The sequence below is a fragment of the Patella vulgata genome, chromosome 9, assembly GCF_932274485.2.
Source record: "Patella vulgata chromosome 9, xgPatVulg1.2, whole genome shotgun sequence".
Lineage (NCBI taxonomy): Eukaryota > Metazoa > Mollusca > Gastropoda > Patellidae > Patella > Patella vulgata.
In genome coordinates, this window is record NC_065887.2 from 23,595,536 (window position 1) to 23,617,060 (window position 21,525).

The following is a 21,525-nucleotide window of genomic DNA, read 5'->3' on the forward strand; positions in this document are numbered from 1 at the left end:
TTAAAGTTGGAATTGTAAAAAATAACACTATGAAATAATCAATTTAGTGACTTTGGGGGTTGTATAACTCTAAGAACTAGATAAAGTGTATTCTGCAATAAAACGGAAGTAGAGTATTACATGGTAGTGAGTATTGTGAGATAATCGACGAAGAAATGTCCTCACCAATTCGAAACAATATCGCATGTGATATACCCTGTTAAAGGCTCAATACCACTCTTGTTGTAACTGAATAATATGTCCCAATCTTTATTCTGGTCAACAAATTGTACTATTTTAGAATATTTCAATTAATTGATGATACAAATTTCATCTTAACACACCTTATTTAAAAATTTTGAAAAATTCAACATAATGGTTGGAAACGTCTAACGTAAACCTTTTCAAATGAAACTTCGATTTAAAAATATTTTCAAACCCTCTGGACAAGTAAAATAGGATGTAATGGATAATTTACACAACAGGTAGGACACTTAAACATCTAGTACTTAGATAGAGATATTATTTATTTTCTGGAGCTTTCAAGCCAGCAAGAGTGTTATTGTCCCTTTAATATTATAGTATAGTATGCTATTGCTAGACAAGATAATGTAGAATGTGGAAAGTGCCTGTGGAAAAAATAAGCCAGGTTGCGACAATTTTAATAACATTTATTTCTGGAATTTTTTTCTATGGGGTCTTTATATACAGGGAACATGAAGCTACTTCTAGAAGTTTAATAGATTTGTTTCTATGGGAACATCTGCAATTGCAGACCAACTTTAATTAAATAATGAATTAAATGTTTTGACCAAGATTTTTATTGTTAATTTTTTCAGTTAAAAAAGAATGGGAAACAGAACTCCAACAGTCATTTAAAGAGTAGCAATTTAAGTCATTATGCTGGAGTGGTTCATGCAGCTGAGTTCCTGCCAGGAGTTATTCAAGTGCTTCAATCATTCTCGTCCCCAGGGAAACAAGACAGTCTCACTGTTGATGTGGTAGCAGGAGAAGGCCACATGTGGGTCAAGGTCATTGCAAGAAAAGCCCAGGCACTCCATTTAGTATGGGCTGGTATGTATTCCAGTTAGAAAATTTATAGTAAATAATTAAATCAATTGATATATCAGTGCACATCCAATGGTAAATATTTCATATCAAAAGACCTAGCAATGACATGAGTATGTTTACATTAACATCATATTGTAAAACGCAGGCAGTGGCAAGGGTATAGCATTAACAGATACATTATGGGAGATTAGATAAAGAGCTGGCAGTTCTCCCTATAAAAACTAGATAATGTAAAGGGAATTTGCTGAAAATTTCAGTCAAATTGATCCACTCTGAACCGAGAATTTGCAATTAAATTTTGGACCTAGCCTCAATTATCATTACTAAAGTCGGTACGATAAAAAACAGTCTCGATTATCCATTTTTATACGCCCACATTGAATGTGGTCGTATATTGTCGTCGCCCCCGTCCGTCCGTCCGTCCGGCGTCCACAATTGCTTGTGGACGCTCTAGAGGCTAAAGTTAATATCCGATTGACTTTAAATTTATACACAGTGTTTAAGGTCTTGAGACGAACAAGTATATTGATTTTCAATGAATCTTTATGACTTGAACAGCTAAATCCATGATGTTAAAAGTTTCGTATGCTAAACGTTAGCATGGCGCAGAACTTTATAAAAACCGAACAAATTCTAATGGTTTTCTGATAATTACTTAATGAGTTGTTACTCTTAATCAGATTTTAATGTATTATAAATGATTCATTACCGAAAAAAGTAAAAATATGCGACAACTCTTGTTGACTGCCCGGACAATATAGCTGCTGTGGGCGTATGTTTCGTTGCCTTGCAACCTATCTTTTAATTTAATTATCAATGAGCGTTGAGCAGCAGTTCGGATTCTAATCCAGTAAATATCGCAGGCTAGCGATGACATCAGGAGTTGATTATGGTCAGGATAAGTTAATTGATGTCTTAATAATTAATTTAGATAACATTTCAGGCCTAAAGAAAGACCTGCAATTGGCAGATTTAGCTCTTGTGTAATGTATGTTTAACATTACAAACCCAAATCATTTGGGTCTTTATCAAGTAAATCTGTACAAAAAAAATCCCTAGTATAATTTTGGTGGGGATACATACTAACTTAAAATAATTTTTTATTCAGTTAAATTCCTGTCACCCGTCATCCACATCTTGTTGTGGACATCCTACAGACTACATTTATCATACAATCTTGTTAAAATTTATAATGTTGTTTACCTTACTTTACCTTACCTCAGCGATTTCTGATAATATTTTGCTGAGCTATAGCCCTTGATTGCTTTTTATATGCCCACATTTTGCTTTTTATTAACCTAAAGAATCGTAATGCGACAACCTTTATGGACTACACAGACGACTAAGCTGCTAAATATATCTTTGTTACTTCAAATACATTTACAAGATGTCACTTTGACTTTGCTGGAGGTATACATTGCAAATGGAATTAAATGTTTTCCCTAGTTTTAAAGAAATATTTATTTAATGCTAATGATCTTGGTGTTTTCCTTTTTCATACCAGTAATCTTTTGCATGTATCCTACAAAATCTAGTAGTGAATTTGGTTTGTCATCGGATTTACAAGATGTCACTTAGACTTTGCTGGAGGTATACATTGCAAATGGAATTAAATGTTTTCCCTTTAAAGAAATATTTATTTAATACCAGTGATCTTGGCGATTTCCTTTTTCATACCAGGTACCAGTAATCTGAAATGCATTACTAGAAATTATAATTGCAATTGGATCTTTGGAAATGAAACTTGACAATGCTATGAGTTGAACCAGTGACACTCCAAGTTTCTGAACACTACCATATTATTTCTAAAAGTAGATTTTGATAAAGAATCTGTGAATTCTATATGCACTCAAGCCTCAGCGGAGAGTACTTTTGAATGTAAAATCACTCGCACTCACTGTCCCATCAAGCTGATAAAATCCGATTTTGATTGATGGAAATGTCTAATTACTGTCGTATTAAGTTGCTTGTACTACCTGGTGGTCAGTTTACATCTCTAATGTGAATAGTATTGATCATTAAAAAGCTGATAATGTCCAGCTTGGGGTGATTATGAACATGATGAATCGGGCACCTTACTCGAATGTCATTAACTAAAAAATGGGCACCTACGTGCGCGCAGTATTTATGATGTTAGCAGGGGCCCACAGTAACCAGGCCTTTAATTCTTCATGTGTTTAAATTTTGATATATCGGTAAACTATTTGTTTGTAAAAAGTGTAAAACGAGTGCCAGTAATCTATCATTAGCAGGAATATAAGAAAAAGAGTCTTTTAGCATTAAGATTCAGTGATATAAAACAGAAAGGCCATGATTAAAAAAAGTGAATATCAACATAAACAAGCAAGTTCTTGTAAAAAGATAAATTGGCAGACAATGAAACACACATTTGAGCAGTCCATTAAGGTTGTGAATCTTTCGAAAAATAAAACTACCAGAGCATTCACAGATGACGTAACTCTAGAGGCCATTATTTTTGAATAAAATCAAAAAATGCTCTTGTGATAAACCTTGCTTTGCACAATAAAAGGAAAGAACTCTAATTCTGCCAAGGGGTGCAAAATAAAAAAATTTAAGAACATTAAGTTAATAATGGAAATTGTAGCACACTTTATGGCTAGAATTCTTAAACCTAATTGGAAAGTCATTACAAGAAATGTTGGCACCTTCCACTTACATCTTAAATCAATTTCTATGCATTATGTCTTTGAAACTCGTTTATCTCAATATGAAGAAAATGGCAGAGTTGAAACTATTAAGAAATATCAACAAGGTGACCACACATAGTGTAAACCTGCCAACACAAGCAATTCACTGCAAATAAAATTTATCAAAATTAAATCCAATTTATTTGGAGCTGGTTGATTGTTCACTGCTTAGTTACTGGTCAAGTGTCATTTTTGCCGACTATCTTGATTCCTTTGAATAATATGATAGTTAGCTTTATGTAAGATATATTTTTTACTCAGAAACTTTTGTACAGAAAGAAAATTATTCTCCTTTTTTATGTACCGGCACATGTAATGATATAAGGTTTTGAATGTCGATAAAGATGGGCATTTTTATATGCCCACGTTTTTATGTGGATGTATATTGTCGTTGCCCCTGTCCGTCCGTCCGTCATCCACAATTTTAAAAAACGTATTATTATATCACCGTTAAACCCTAAGGACGACTGAGTTTGAATTTCGTGAAAATGGGCCCAAAACTTACAAACAAAATGGCCGCCGTTCGTTCTCAAATAGCATAAAAATATGGTATATCAAGGTTGTAGACCATATAGAGGTCACAATTTTTATCCGATTTTGTTGAAACTTGAAATGTAAGTTTATAACACAAAGATCTTAGTTCCTTTCAATATTCGCGCATATTGAATTGTAATTTCCTGAATTATGGTCCTTGATTGTAGGAAAAATCACTTTCTTGTTAGCTTGTTCTCTATCCATCCCTAGAAAATGTGGGCGTATCCTGCCTGGCAGCCGCTGGTTTGAGGTGGATAGGAAGATTGTTCCAGTCTATTGCAGCAGTTGTAATTGTGAATCGTTAGAAGAAATTTGTCATTTGATAGATGTTTTCTAGATGAAGAATGGTGATGTATAAGCTTTGTAGGTACATGTATGAAGGTGCTGTTCCATTCACTGATTGGTATGTCAGACACAGCAATTTGAATTCAATTCGCTCATTTATCCGAAGCCAATGTAAAGAAGTCAATACTGGAGAATACAGATTATTCTAGCGGCTTTGCTTTGAATTCTATGATAAATGTTGTGATTGTTCATTTGTTATACCAATTAAATTACTATTCCAGTAATCAAGCCAGGGAAATGACCAAACAATGAACCTGTGTTGACGCAGCATCTTTGGTGATCAGATGGCGTGTTGATATATTCCTGAGGTGGTAACTACAGGTTTTACACAGAGAACCAATATGGTATTCAATAAAAAGATTATTGTCCATTATCAGACCAAGACATCTAACTGATGTTTTAAAGTTTATAGCTGATTGTCCAAAATATAGATGTTTGATTTCACATTTTTCCAATCTGAAAGCTGGGCCTACAACTACGATATCAGTCTTATCAGAATTTATAAGTTTCAACATGTTTGTGTCCATCCAGGATTTCACATTTTTGATACAGTCTTCCATGTTGGAGCAGGTTAGGTTTTGACTGACATGGTCTTGTTTAAAAAAATTGATCTGGGAATCATCTGCGTAAAAATGATCATTCTTATAATAATAATTTCTTTATTTAAAAAGGGTGAACAATCTAGGCCCGAATTTCCAATCAAGCATGAGGAAAACCAACCGAGGACAGTACTGCTAATGATGATGAAGTCTAATTAAGTTGTTAATCCCAAAACCATATGTCAAACTTATTTTTAGTGGAAAATATAATAGTTCTTATGTACTGTTTGAATCTCCCTCATTTAGCCTATGAGGCTGACCTTAAAAATATCTTTGTTTCGCCAAACCCGACCCACAATCGAGGAGAAGGGTCGGTAGGTCGGGGTTTTTTTTTCAGATTTTTTTTTAAAGAGCTAATTTGACAGCTTGATAATTTTCTGGGGGGGGGAAACATTCGTCTTTTTTTATTGTCAAACAAATCAATGAGTATGACATCGGGATTTTTCGTGATGCACGACTCCGAGACTCGCACACGATTTGCCACGAACTCTAAGTGTGAAACCCCTTCAACACGTTTTTAACGATCGTGCGGGTTGTGCCTTCATTTTTCTCGAAAACGGATATTGAAAATATCTTCGTCATGTTTAAAACGACGCCCCACAGACATAGAGGCAGAATCATTTCGTGGGAATAGACGTGCTTTCGTCTGCAACCATTTTGTTGAGAAGCGACACATATAACGCTTTCGTCTTGATCAACCAGTTTCAATAATGAATCAAACTATAGCCATAGTAAAGGGAAATAACTCTCGTGATATATTTCAGGTTGACACACAAAATAAAATAAAAAGATCGCGGAAAAGTGCAATAAAATGATTTAAGTCGGGGGTGGTTTTAGTTAGTCGGTCGCGTGATATATTTCAGGTTGACACACAAAATAAAATAAAAAGATCGCGGAAAAGTGCAATAAAATGATTTAAGTCGGGGGTGGTTTTAGTTAGTCGGTCGCGTTAGGCGAAACAAAGATATTTTTAAGGTCAGCCTGATATAGATTTAGTTTAAACAATATTTTATTCATTTGAAAAGGATTGAACAACAGGCAAAGCCTATATAAGTTCTTTCCCAGGGATACAGAAAATAATAAACGATAAATATAAACATATACATAAAAATAAGATTAAATATAAATAAATTGTAAAACCGAACATTTATATACAGTTTCATATGGAAATGATATATAAGAAATATAGTTGATGCAATTATTTGATATTATACAACAATATATAAAAGCGAATCAAAACCTTTTGGTACTTTTAATAAAATTATGGACTGCTTCAAAAATCAAAATATTAGAAGTGTTCGAAAGATCTGTAGAACCATTTAAAATTAGATCTAGATTAATAGTTTCTGTGAATACCTTTAATGAATTTAATAGTTCGATTCTGATAGCTGAATAAGATGGGCAAGAGAAGAAGAAGTGGAAGTTATCTTCATCCGAAGAATTGCATTTTGGATATATGTTATATTCAGATAGGTAGTGGTGGAAAAGATGATTATTGAGATTACTAGATTTATTTCTTAGTTGGCAGTGAATGATATTTTCCTTACGGTTTCCATAATAAAAGTAACTAGGTTTTTTAGGTATAGGATACTGACTCAGGAGACTGGACTTAAAAGTATTGGGAAAAAACTTTTTATATAAGAAGACGTTTTACATGTTTGTGGTTTCTAAGATTGTAATAATTTGTTTCAGGTTGTATTTTCATTGGATTATCGGACAAATATAGGGGACTATAGCAATTAAGGATTTTATGAAAATAGACGAGTTTATGCTTTTGACCAGTTATGATTCTCCCTGCTTCTAGTTGGATATTCTCAAGTAATTTTGAATCTTTAATACTACAATTATCCCATATACTATCCCCATACTCCATAAGAGGACGTATAAATGACGTAAATATCATACATAACGTATATCTATTTAATTTAAATTATAATTGGCGTAGTATGTTGAGTCTATTGCAAGCTTTTTTGTGAATTTTACAAATATGTTCTGCCCATGTTCCGTTTAGATGAATTGTTAGTCCCAGGTGGCAGTTTGAGGAAACTTTATCAATAATTTTATTTTCAAACATAAGATTAGGATGATCAGTTTTTTTTACGTGTGAATATTAAGTCTTTAGTTTTATTTGAGTTAAATTTTATTTGCCATTTATTTGCCCACTTTGATATTAGCTTCAGATCACTATTGATTGAATTAGCAGTTTCTAATGGGTTATCATTTATAATTGCAAATAAGGACGTATTGTCAGCAAATAATCGTACATTGTTATCTAGATTGTCTGAAATATAATTTTAAGAATAGAAAAGAACCGAGTATTGATCCCTGGGGAACCCCGGATTCAACTGACAAATAAGGTGATTGAAAACCTTCAAGGACAATACATTGTTTACGATTTGTTAAATAATTGTATATCCAATCACATAAATTTAGGCTAATACCATACTTTCGCAGCTTATATATAATTCCCATGTGCCAGATTTTATCAAACGCTTTAGAAATATCGCAGAATACAAAAATAAGCTCTTTCCCTTTATCTAGATTACTTATGATTATGTTATATATTTCAAGAAGATGGTTTATTGTTGAATCATTTTTTTGAAATCCTGACTGATGTTTAGATAATAAATCATATTTTTTAATAAAGTTGTACAGGTGTTTTAGGATAATTTTTTCAAAAATCTTTCAAATTGTACACGTTAAGGAAATGGGGCGATAATTTTCTGGTAATTGTGGATCACCCTTCCCTTTAAAGGCGGCTGTGACATGTGAAGTTTTCCATATGTCTGGATTTTTCATTTTCACAACTGATTTTACTAATTTTCACCACTGATCTAATGTGACTTTATGATTATTTATTTTATTAGTGATTTTAGATTTAAATTATCTTTCGCTTGACGTATGAGTGAAATTACCTCATTTCTAATTTTACGTAACTATAGCCAATGTTTTGAGTTTTTTTACTTTTTGGCACACTTATGGGCTCAGTTTCTTTGTCTAATTTTTAGGCGGATGCAGTTGTTCATAAAAGGTTTAATGTTGGGTCTAATTGTGACTACTTTACTAGGAATGGATTTTGATGTGTTTTCGTCAAGGACATTCTTAAAATCATTATATAATTTATTTATATCCTTACTCTTAAAAACCGTTGTTGACCATTCTATTTGTTTAAGAGAATTACATAAGCCTTCAAAATTAGCCAGGTTATAATTTCTGATTTTCCGTCTATATGATAATTGTTTATAGGTGTTAAAGTTAATTTCTACAGTTATTAACGAATGAGTACTACATATAGGGTGCAAATACCGTGCAATACTGTATATATAGAAATAAGATACCTTTTATTTGTAATAAACAGATCTATGCATGTTCCGGGATGGGTTGTAAAGTTAGTTGGTTCATATATGAGATTTACTAGATCAAAGCGTTTTTAATATTACGCCTAGTTTTTTGGCATTACTGGAATTAGATAAAACATCAATATTAAAATTCCCTGTTAATATCAAGGGGAAGGAGGTACCGTTGTGTGAGGCTTTACTAACTATATCATAAAATGAATCCTAAAAGGAAATTGGCGTGTTTGGTGAACGATATAGAACTCCTAGTTGAAATGTACTCTTAGAATTACTAATACTGACAAAAATTATTTCTAAATCGTTATGGCGCAAGTCATTTCTTACATGAAAAAAAAGGTTACTTTTTATAAATATTATTATACCACCACCGTGTCTGTTTCGATCTTACCGTACAGGATTATGATAACCTAGTAAGCATACTCTGAAATCAGATATATAGATCAGCCAAGGGAATCTTTGCATTTCCAGCAGGACAAATATGACATATAAAAGTCAGGCTTTTACTTCTGAATTTTGACTGATCTACTCTTTTTTTTCGTGATGTCTGATCCTGTTTGACATTCTGTGATCTATGCCAACTATATAAATCAGTCTTATTCTAAAACAATTACAATTGATGCATTAGTCCCTTGGCAGATATATTGACATATTGCTTTGTCAAGTTATATGGTGTCCAGTGACAGCATCGCAGTAACCCAGATTATATCGCCTACATTTTCACTATACGTTGGCTACTTTTTATTTTGATTAATTAATTGATTAATTAATTAAACGAAAGTATCAGATATTTCATAGGCTACTTCTGTTCAAGTTTAAGATTTTTGATTGGCTTCTACTGTTCTATTTGCTTAGCGATACTCTGTGAACAGTATTAGCATATTAGCCTATAGGTATACAATACTTTTTGTTGGTGCATTATGCCATCCTAAACTCTAGTTATGGCCTCAGTGCTATAAGTTGTGGTGGGTGTCTGAGGTAGTGTAAGCTCACACTTTTTGAAACGTGCAATACCTGTCCTAGGCACATCTGTGGCAGGTTTAGCTGGTTTAATTTTTTTCCTGCAGTCTATTAAACTGCCCTTTTTCATGAAACTGAGCACATCCATATTTTGGATGATCTGTAGTCACGATAAGCAGATGACATACATGTACTTGTATTAATGAAGTTATAGTCAAAGGTATATACATATGATTATTCTAGTCTACAAAAGCCAAGACCACTGTTCAGAGAATAACTATTAGTGGTGTCTTTTTAAGTAATGTACTTCATTCCCGCTTAAATGTTTAGAATAGCTTTCTTACAAAAGATTAAAGCACATGCATATGTACAAGTATTTTAATTGTATTGTCTTCATTTTTCATCATCAATAGTTGTAATTCCAGTATTATTCCACCAAACTAACTCTGTCCAGATTGTCTTTAGGTGTGTTAAACAAGTACTAGTTGACATTACTGGATAATTTCATAAGGTCACTCAAGCTTTATAAAATGAAATTCAGTGTGATACTGATGATAATCTAATCCACTTTATCCTCTTTTTATCTCAGAATACCAGGACTTCTTTCAGTCTACTTCATGATTTTCAGGTCTTAATAAGTTAATAACAATGATTGTTCCATGTTCTGAAGGTTCATTGGACCAAGGGCACAAATAGTCTTAAGTTTGTCCATTCAGGTCCAATAGCCGGATCGTTTTTTGACTCCTTTGACCTCGACAGTCTGCAGGTTTATTGACCCTAAACTTTGTTAGTCTGAAGGTACCATATTCTGAATGTTTGTTTTTCAAATTATGATAGATCAAGGGATTGTATGCCCCATGAATTTTTAGACTATATGACAATGTATTTAGTAGGGTTGTCACGATTAATCGGTTTAGTCGTAGTCGATTCGGTTTCTAGCTCAAACCGATTCACATTTTGAAAAATCGGTAGTCGTTTCATCCAATTTATATTGATACAATTACATATAATGTTTGACTTTTACTGTCTGCTTAACACACTACTGAATTGCTGCATATTAAAACCGTATTGAAACTACGTCTTTTAAGGCTCAATACAGAAATTCCCATTTACAGTGACACGAACTCGATGTCGCATGGAATTCTTCGCCTTCCATATTAGGAATGGCTTACTACGACATGTGTAAAATGGTTGATTTTGGCGCGAAATAGCTGTCAACAGCCGCGTACGCCAATAACAGACATGATAATATCACGGAACTTTATAATACATGGACCAATGTAATTTGATAAAGTAATAGTTTTTAAAGAAGACAATTCTCCAACAATATAATCGAAAGATTCCCTAACAGATTCCTCATGTATAAAATAAATTTAAATTCAGTTGTATTTTGTTATTTAATTAACAATCAGAATGTGACGTTACTGTGTCCGAGACGTGAATAAACAGTTCCCAAACCGGACATTACCAGTCAGGAGGCTCTTCTTTTCTCCTCCCTCGGCATATGTTGCCGCCTTTTTTAAAGACTCATGGTCTTTATTTGTACCGTCTTGTGCGGGTTCTCTTGTTGTTTTCCGTCAATATGATTATCGCTATATATGTTAAAACATTATGTACGGGAATTGTTGTACTAGTGAATTGTAATCCATTGCCAGTATTGGATTTTTAATTAGCAGTTAAAGCTGTGGGGGTAAGTCAGAACACGAGGATGTCTACTCTTACTCGGTCCAATGCGTAACTAAATATCAAAACTAATGACTTGGTACATGTTGTTTATTGCCAATTTGAAAAATGTATTCCAACATCTCTTTATCTCCAACCCAAAGAAATGTATTAAAATAATATACGGTCAGCTATTCAGTGCTCATTCATATCAACAATCACAAGGGAAAACCCCTGTAACGCAGTACAGACAATGACATTTTTAGCCAACGAAAGAAACATTTATTTTACATTATTATAGAATTTATACAGCATCCGATTAATCGGTACCGATACGATTTTTGGCTAGCCAATTAACTGATTCAAGAATTTTGTAATCGTGACAACACTAGTATTTAGACAGTATTGTGCTAAATACAAAAAATAAGTGAGCTGTCAAACTAGCAGGAATTTTCGTAATATTTCCCTTTTTTATACACCCACATTGAAATGTAGTCGTATATTGTCGTCACACTCCACCCCCACCCCGTCGTCTGCCGTTCATCCAACACTCTAGAGGTTAAAGTTAACATCCAATTGACTTTAAATTTATACACAGTGTTTAAGGTCTTGAGACGAAGAATCCAATTGATTTTTAACTATTTCTGATAATTACTGCCAGAGTTATTGCCCTTTGACCTCTTTGAAAAATCTTGTAGAAGCTCTAAAGGTTACAGTTAATATCTGATTAACTTTAATTAAATTTATACACACATAGTGTTTAAGGTCATGACACGATTTTCGATAATTACTGCTAGAGCTATAGCCCTTGATCATTTTGAAAAATCTTGTGGACACTCTAGAGGCTAAAGTTAATATAAATTGTTAAGGTGATGAGACAAACCATCAAAACAAATTCTAATGATTTCTGATAATTACTTAATGGGTTATTACTCCAGATCAGATTTTCATGTGTTGTAAATGTTCTCATTACTGACAAAAGAAAACATATGTGATAACCCTTGTTGACCATCCTGACAACTTAGCTGCTGTGAGCGTAAGTTTCATTGCCTGGCATCCTATCTTTACACAAATTTTGTCATATCTTGACAATTGTCTGGCTCAAAAATGAGCGGCGTTGGGGAAGGCTCTCATCCAGTGTTTTCATTTTCATGGATAGGCTATTGTTTCAAATTTGCCAAATTTACTCAATAGATTTTATTTTGATTATTAATTGGAATTGATTGTGCTGTAAAAAGTGAGGTGTAATTCCAGAATGAGAATTTAAAGTAATATGAGATGCATTTCTTCACTACAATAGTACTGTTTTATATTTTACCTATACATGCACATATTTTCTGTCCTTGTTAAGGGGGAATTAAATGTTTTGAGATCTTGGTTGGTGATGCTTTATGTATGATGTGTTTTTCTGATCACTGATTGAGCAAGCTGTCTACAATCAAATTTTGGTTTCTTTAGATTAGTTCAAATTTTGACTTACCATGTCGACAGTGGAACTCACAATTAATTATATCTCAACACTATCAAAAATCAAAATTTGTCAGTTGATGCCAAATTTTCCAAGGAGCAAGCATGCCAAGTTTCATGTTGATCGTACTTGAATTTGTGGAGCCTTAGGCTTTTTTCGAAGAGCGTCGTTCCCAATAAAAATAAGATGGTTTGTGCTTGGGGACCAGTTCCTTGTCCAAAAATGTATTCATGGATATCATGGATTTGAGAGGATTTATTGATAAACAGTTATTGACCAACACATTATAGATTTGCATCAGAATTATAGATTCAAGTTATCTAATCAGTACTGACCTCTTTATATAAAGTTTCTATGTTCAGAAATAGTGACATCTGATCACTATCATCATCATTATAGACGGGTGTAATAAATAGCCGTTCTATCAAATTAATATCACTTTAAAAGAAATGGAGCCAAGCGTGATATTACTGATAACCAAATCAATACCAATAAACTACCGTCACTATAATCATTAGTTGTAATTCCTGTAGGTATTAGACGTTTCATTAGAATTATCAGATAAGTTGTACTGTTGTCCAAGCTCATCCCTCATGAAAAATCGGTTATGTTTGTCTCAAATCAGGGCCGAATAATTAGAGGCCAAAAACCGCATTTCAAAATAATTTCATTCAACTGCAGATTAATGAAAGGATTAATTTATTAGATGTATTTTTCCATTATTTATTACAATACACATTTCTACAGAGTGTGTCACAAATTGTTTACTGTATGTCATTTATTGCACCATGATAACTCTGGCATCGTGATGTGTATACAGTGATAAGATGTGTAGTCCTGTGACGTCAGGTGACAATTAACTGGAATAGACATACATTCTCACGAAAGTTTTTACAGTGTAGTTATTTCCAATAATAGTATGGCAAATTCGGAGTAATGGCAAGTAGAGATGCCCAATCTTACTAGAAAAATACTGGATTCCCAATACCCATGAGGCAAGCACTGGGCAAAAATGTTGGTATCACTAACTCAGTTGTTGTTTTTTGTATTTTAGAGGAGAGCCAAAAAAAGCTCCCCTTAATGAACAAATTGAAAAAATTGCCCCCCCCCCCAAAAAAAGCTCTCCCAGTTTCGATAAGAAGAGTGATTTAGAAATTAGGGAGAGTGATGTGATATTAAGGAGAGTGGTTAGTTTTATGTATATGAAAAATGGTTCTGAAGATCAATAACTGCGTGTAAGGTGTCATTCCTGGTTACATAAATGATAATAAACATCTGCTAAATAATAGCACTCGTATTCGTACGGTCAAAAACTCTTGCTATCGTCGAAAACTACTTACGGTATTCCGATAGAAATACTTGTCGACATTTCTAAATATCTATAGCATGTATAAATTTTGTTTAAAAACATAACCCACATTCAAAATATAATCATAAACGCTAGAAAATTCCATCAAAATATAATCTTATTTCTTCCGGAATTATTCTCATTGGAAATTTTCACATGCCATCTCTCATTTCTCACGTCTCGCGAGAGTTCTACTTTACATTTCAGTTAAATTAATCAATGACAGCATGGCGGCGATCGAACTGTGAGTCTTTCACACTCTTTTTTTTTTAAAAAAAAAGTAATACACATGTCCCTGATTTACAAATAAGGTGATCGATTTTCAATTATAAGGCGAGGGAGAAAAACCTCTCCTCTGTCAACATTCAGGTGCCCGGCAGACGCTCGCGAGCGATCGTGTGCCTCAAAAAACAATGACTGCTAACTGTCAGCCGGACGTCTTTTTGTCTGCTCGCTTGACTTAGGGAGGTATTTCTAGATCGCATGGTTAAACATACATTATGCAAAAGCTAAATCTGTCTATTGCAGGTCTTTCTTTAGGCCTGAAATGTTATCTAAATTATAAATTAGACATTAATTAACCTATCCAGACCATAGTCAACTCTAGATGGCATCGCTAGCCTGCGATCTTTAGTGGATTGTGAGCCGATTTACTGCATAACTTTCCTTCACGATTTAACGATTAAATGGATAATCGAGATTATGCTGTTTATCGTACTGACTTTAGTAATGATGATCAAGGCTAGGCGGAAATTCAATGGCTTTGTTCTCGGTTCATAGTGGATCAATTTGAACGAAATTTTCAGCAAATTGCCTTTACATTATCTAGTTTTTAACTATAGTGAGAACTGCCAATTTGTTATCGAATCTCCCATAATGTATCTTTAAGCGGTTATGGGCGGAAGATGATCCAAGAATTTACTTAGGCTTCAATATGTATGGCAAATGGACGGTAAGAATCGACAATTAAATCCTGATCTCCTTTTGATAGTAAATAGATAATGAAAACAAAATATGCTAAAAATATCAGTCAAATTTCTTCACTCTGTACCTAGATATTTGCGATTCAATTTTTCGATGGATAAGCTGATACGGCACCATGGTATTTCTTCATAACACAATTTGTAGGGTTTTTTTTTCCATCACCAAACTTGCAAATGTTTTTATTTATTCATCCATCCATGATAGACACATGGCACAGTGATCACGTGACAACCATAATTGAAATGGCTTTAAAATTAAATTTCATACGACTGTGCCATATAGCTTTCAATAATAATGGCAATATTTTTAAAATTAAGCCTCTATTAGCATGTGTATAAATTTTTAAAATTAAGTCTCTATTAGCATGTGTATAAAGTAAAAAACGGTAAACGCTATTTAAAACTAAAACTAGCATTGCTGGTTAATTGACCTAATTCGAACCGATGTCGCGTGTCATTGGGTGAGTCAGCATTAGAGATTCTTAATATATTATTAATGACTGTTTCTCAGCGTATTTGGTATTCTTATTCTATCCGAGGATTATATTCAACTAAGATTTAAATTTAACTAACGACTAGTCAGTGAAACCATTAAATTATTATCCAATTATTATTTTAATATCTACCGGTACACCTGGAATTCATACGGAGTGTCGAAGGCGCGCAATAGATGCACAATCCATGCCGAAATCGTCTTCCCTTGATTGCCACGTTGCTTATTTCCTTAAAAGACAGCTTACTGGTCCTATTATGAGTAATCAGCAAGCTTGTTTTATTTTTTTACCGGATTATCAAAATTACTGTTACTTGTGCTAATTACTTGGGATATGAACCTCATGGCCGATTATCACTAAGGAATGACTGTTATTGTAGCCGACAAGCAAGTTGTTTGACGATTTAATTAACAAGTAATAATTAACCCGTTGTAATTTAACCGAAAGTAGATTGATTTATGATACCATAGTAGCCGGTTCATTGTTTCACCAATCGGCTTGATTGAACTTCAAGCGGCTAAAGTCGACAAAAAATGGCTGTTTGAGATCCCTGGCGACAACCCTTGTTGACCGCTCGGACGATTTAGCTGCTGTGGGTATATATTTCGTTGCCCGTCAACCTATCTTTACGTTAAATTATCACAAAATGTATTCAAATCCTGTAAATATCGTAGGCTAACGATGGCATCGAGAGTTGATTATGGTCTGGATAAGTTTTCAAGACGATCGGTTAAGAATTGCAGCCTTTAGGTGACATAAAAAAAAAAATGGGCCTGGCTCTGCCCCTGAGGGTTGGGCATGCACCACAAACAATATTGCAGTGTTAGCGATGCTCTTGTTTAAAGATACATTAGTTAAGAGTTTAACAAAGAGTTGGTTATTCCTGCTATAATAATAATTCACAAATAGATGATGAAAAGAGAAAATATTGAAAATTTCAGTCAAACTACTTTATTCTGAACAAAGTTGTCACTGTTGGAAGTTTGGACTAGAAATGGGCATCAAATGTCTCCGCACTGTTTCCGAGAATTGCCGGTGGTTTGATTGACAGACGATAACTCCACCCACATATTCTCGATTATCAAGTAACATTCTCAGTTGCTACGGTACCCTCGATTGGCAGGCCTTAAATCAGCAGTCTCAGGTAGTGACATCATTACACATGGCGCTCAAAAGCATTCTGCCATGCGATTCGTGTGCCAATTTTAAAATTTTCATTTTGTCTTAAATATTGGATATTAGAAGCCCATCGATTCACGCTAAGATAACAACATCAATGTTGATTTAAACTGACCAATAAGTCAGTTTGCAATGTCGAAGTTAGTGGATGATCTTGAGTTAGCGACTAATTGCCTCCTTTAACCAAATTTTGTAAAATAAAAATTTTAAAATGAGTCAAATATATATCAATATTCCCTTCGGTAAGTCCACCAGAAAGTTGGAACAAGAACTGGAAAATGATGGAAAAATTTGAAGATGTTTGATTTATCAAGTATAAGCTGTACATTGTATAAAGAGACTCATGCTGTGAAATCCGAAGTAACCTACAGTGGATCAGTCAATACAAAATTTGTTCTGCAGTACAAGATGGACACATACTTAGAAATAAATAGACTGGCCACATAAATAGACTGGCCACTCTACTACTTCAATGAAGTAGGCCACCAATGACGTAGGTCTAGCTGATTTGAAAATTGACTGTCTTTTTTTCTGTCAATTTATAGACCATATTAAAAATAGGGCTTCTTTTCTCCATTAACTGGTCTCTGATTCCTGTGTGAATAGGAATTGTAGTCTAATTTGAATTGATGAGAGTTTGGTAGAAATTTGTATAGACTGACGTGCTTGTACATTAGAACAACACTTTTAGAGCTTCACTTGTAATCTGCAATGTTAAGAATTATGGAAATGTGAGATCTATATAAGATCGACACGATTTCTATCTCCCACGTTCAAAACGTATTCAGCATCAGATACTTTGTACATGTACCTTTAACTATGATTATAAAATTGGATTAAAACTAAGCAAGAAAATAGTTCTGTTCAATCTGAGGTTCTTAAAAATTTACTAGAAAGTGGTCATATTTTGTCGGCTGCCCAATCAACAATTTCTTGAGGCTAGAGATAAGCATAGCGTGTTCTCTAATTTTAGAATATTTCAGATTTCTAAATGATTATACAAAATTATTGCCGAAGCTCAATCATGCAGATACGTCATATTTTCAATAATTATTATGGACATACAGTTTTGGCATAAAAATTTTGTTGCAGAGTAGATCCCTTTAAAACTTTCAACGGTGTATACAGAATACAGACCTAGTTATGGCTGGATGCTTTCAAAATCTAGTCGCAAAAGTGATGAGTAATTCAATGCTTAATGTAAGTAATGATTACTGTTACTGAGAATTTTATTTTCCCAAATTTCCTAATAGAGTCTGTAAAAGTTATCAGACCATATTCCCAGGGATCATCATTGAATACAGCAAATTATTCTAAAACATTTCAAATGTCTATTCACATTTATGGAAAGTTATAAATATTTGACATAAAATCTAACACACATTTGAGCAATTCATTTTACTGATTAGATCGACAATATTTTACATCCATCCATGGACTTCTTTCTTATCTAGGCCAAGTATGCAAAAATTCAATAAATATGAAACAGTATTTTCTAACATTATTTATAAATCTGTTTAATGCAAATATTAGGATAAAGAAAGAATTTGATTAGAAGTTATCAATATGTCCATGATATAAAGTATAGAAACAGTCTCGTTCCTAGCAGGCATCAATAGAAGTATTTGTTTTATTGTGTTACTGGTGTGTACATGATCAGCCATATATCATATTGATCAACATGCAGTTTGTCGATCATTAATATGTCAGTTAATTATTTATCTGGGTTGAAATTGTATACCATTTGGACAAAGTATCTGTTCAAGTATAACCTTTTTTTGTCATAGTTTGACAGTACAGAATTGTTTTACAGAAATATAAGTTTGACAGTACAGAATTGTTTTACAGAAATATAAATATGCATTCTCTGATATAAATATTGACCCATGTTGTGGTGCACACTAGGATAGACAGGACCTGTCAAAATAGGGTCAATTCCTAAGTGTCTTTTGCATTGATGATGCATTGAAATGTCATGATTGTGAAGAAATTTGGACTTTAGCTGGGAAAGTACTTTGGTCAATACAACAGTCTCCAATATTATAGGCTTAAGAACAGGTTCAAAACTCTCAAGCATAAGAATTTTTTGATCTCCAATAAACTATCATATCAATTCGATCTAGAAAAATGATTTGAAACAACAAATTGAATAAGATATTGTTTAATTATTTATCTTGGTTAAAATTGAAATACATAAGACTAATTATAACCTCACGGATTTAACCACTAACTGTTGAATATAAACAGATTTATCTTGTCTATTATTGATGATGCTTTCATTTTTTTTATTTTTTTTTTCGTGCTACAAATTGCTTTAGGAATTGTCTTGGCTCAGTATAACTGTAAGGAAATAGTTTCTAAGCAAGCATTGTTATCATAGAGCTTATATAGAGAATATTTTCTTTGTTAATTTGTAATAAAGAATATTTGATTATTTTACAATAAGAATTTTCTTTGTTATTTTCTCCTCGCAAGATAGATGTCACTTATTCTAACCTTCTCACATGAAAAGTGTTATTTGGGGATTGAGAGAGAGAGAGAGAGAGAGAGAGAGAGACTAACAATATGACAAAATATTACTGTCAGTACTTAGTCAGTAGAGCTAAATTGGTGACGGCAGTAGAAACTTACCCATTTTTGCATGATACGTTTTGCCTGTATAGTTCTTTGGATTTTGCTTTGTACTAGCTCGTTAACCAAGGAGTCCACTGTTTCATCAGTCCAAGAAAGTTCCTCATGATATTTCAGAGTGGTTTCCTCTTGTCAGTTGTGGAGGGAGGAGGGCCAGGCTATGAAGAGTCTAGTCATTCGGATTGAATCAAGGCCCCATCTACATGTTGGTGTACATGTAAAACAACCCTTGACATATGGAATTCAATGAAGAGCATGTGTAAACACTGTCCAGGCAAAATTTCCCTCTTTGTCTTAGCACACTATGCGATAAAGTATGCCTGCTTCATCAGCCAGTTTGATGCAGAAAAGTAGGACATAACCTCGCAATTTCATTTCATTTATTGACTTGTACATCAACAATTTGTATTACCAAATCTGGACCCAGTGTCTAGGAACTCTGTGTTAAATTTTTTGTGCAGAATGTTACTTGTTCCAAGACTTACCTTTGTTTGCTTTAATTAAAATAACAACTTTGAGCTGTCATATCTAGCTATAGTACTGTAGGATTTTAAAATTTGTAAAGAAATTATTGATTTGATTTGTGTTAATGGCATAACATCGTACTGTCCAAGAAAGACTTTCTCCAAATTTCTAGTTATGTAACGTAAGGTCTAATAACTTTCAAGATGTGAACTGAATTTGGTTGAGAAGGCAGTCGTCTTGGATGATGTGTCAAGGAATCATAGATTTATGGTTGAAGTGGAAGAGAATTGTTGTTTCTCTTTCCGTTGATTATTCAGGGAATATACCAGATGAGTTAATTTAGTCCAGGTTTTATGAAAGAAGGGTCAGAAGCAGCCATTTCCTAATCAGTGATGAAGCATTAATTTTTGTTGTACTTTTGGATTTTAACATAGTAATCCAAGTATAAATGAAATCACATACCAATCATGATGGACATGTTTATCAGGGTATTTCCACTGACAGTCTGATTAACTGGAATGGCCACTCTAATCATGGTCATTTCTTTTACTGAGTTAATCTATTTTTAGTCAAAACTCTTCGCATATTAATCACATACCGACTCTCGTCTCCTCATAAAATGGTCATCACTAAGTCAAATATCAAGAAAATTATTCATAGCTTTCAAACAACATCTTTATATTTAATAGCATACTCTTGTCTTGACCTTTATTATTTATGACATTATTAAGGGAGGACAATTCCTGTCATCAAGAAATTTATTCCAAGCCTGATTTATTCTGCTCAGATATATTTTCAGGTAGACCACCAAATAGATTGAAAATCAGGCTGTGCATGAGAAAGATCATTCAGGAAATGTCAACATGTGAATTTCTACTATATTACAAGCCGCGTACATATATGTATAGTATATGTCTTAAAACACATGCCTCAAATATGGCTGTCTTTTTCATGTTTATGCTAGTACTGTGATGAATTCTCTTTTCACTACATAGACATTTTTCCTTGGATAAATTGGGACTTTCCTTGGATGATGCCATTGATGAAAAAACACTAGTTTTAACTTTCAAAGAATGAACTAAAGAAATAGATTTTGAAAGTGGAATCTTTCTGTTTTGTGTACACAAATATACATGTAGGTAGCTGTAGGTAAAGAAACATTTTACCATTAATTGATAAACTCTTAACAAGAGATCTAGAGTGGATCTACTGCTATATTTAAGAAAATGTCCCCTATGTTACAGCATTATTTATGGTTTGTCTGGCGTTCTCTCACTTGTCTAACCCTCAGAAAATGTGGTAAACATGATCGGAAGATAGTTCCCTTCTAGAGCAATATTTACAGTCTAGGTTACTTCACATTAGGACTGTCTAAAACTTCATCTCTAATCTTTGAACTCATGTATCACAGACAGAGGGGATTACCCTTGGGATTCAAACAATACTTAATTTTATATCTTTATCAATTTTGTTTTCCTTCCGGACTGTACTGAATTCTAAATTGAAATATGATTTCAATTCGAGAAGAGAAAAATCAATATGTCTTCCAGATATTGTTGATGGGAAGCGGGGGTCACGACTGATTATTAAGATTTAATACCTGAAAGTTTAAGACGTATATATCCATTTCATCATACAGACCAGCTGTTTGCGTGATTATTTTATGCTTATTGTCGTCAGTTGCTAGAAATGCTGCAAGGTTTTTTTTAGTCCTTAAAAGCTGTTTATCTGTTACAAAAGTAAGAG

At 33.5% G+C, this 21,525-nt stretch overlaps 1 protein-coding gene across 1 annotated transcript in view; it reads left to right on the forward strand.

The window, feature by feature from the left end:
- Positions 1 to 21,525, forward strand: part of LOC126832247 (UPF0415 protein C7orf25 homolog) — a 138,532-nt gene that overhangs the window by 81,424 nt on the left and 35,583 nt on the right. Inside the window, exon 3 of the mRNA XM_050562968.2 lies at positions 819 to 1,053. Within this exon, the coding sequence (XP_050418925.1) occupies positions 819 to 1,053 (235 nt within the window). The remainder of the gene's footprint in view (positions 1 to 818; positions 1,054 to 21,525) is intronic.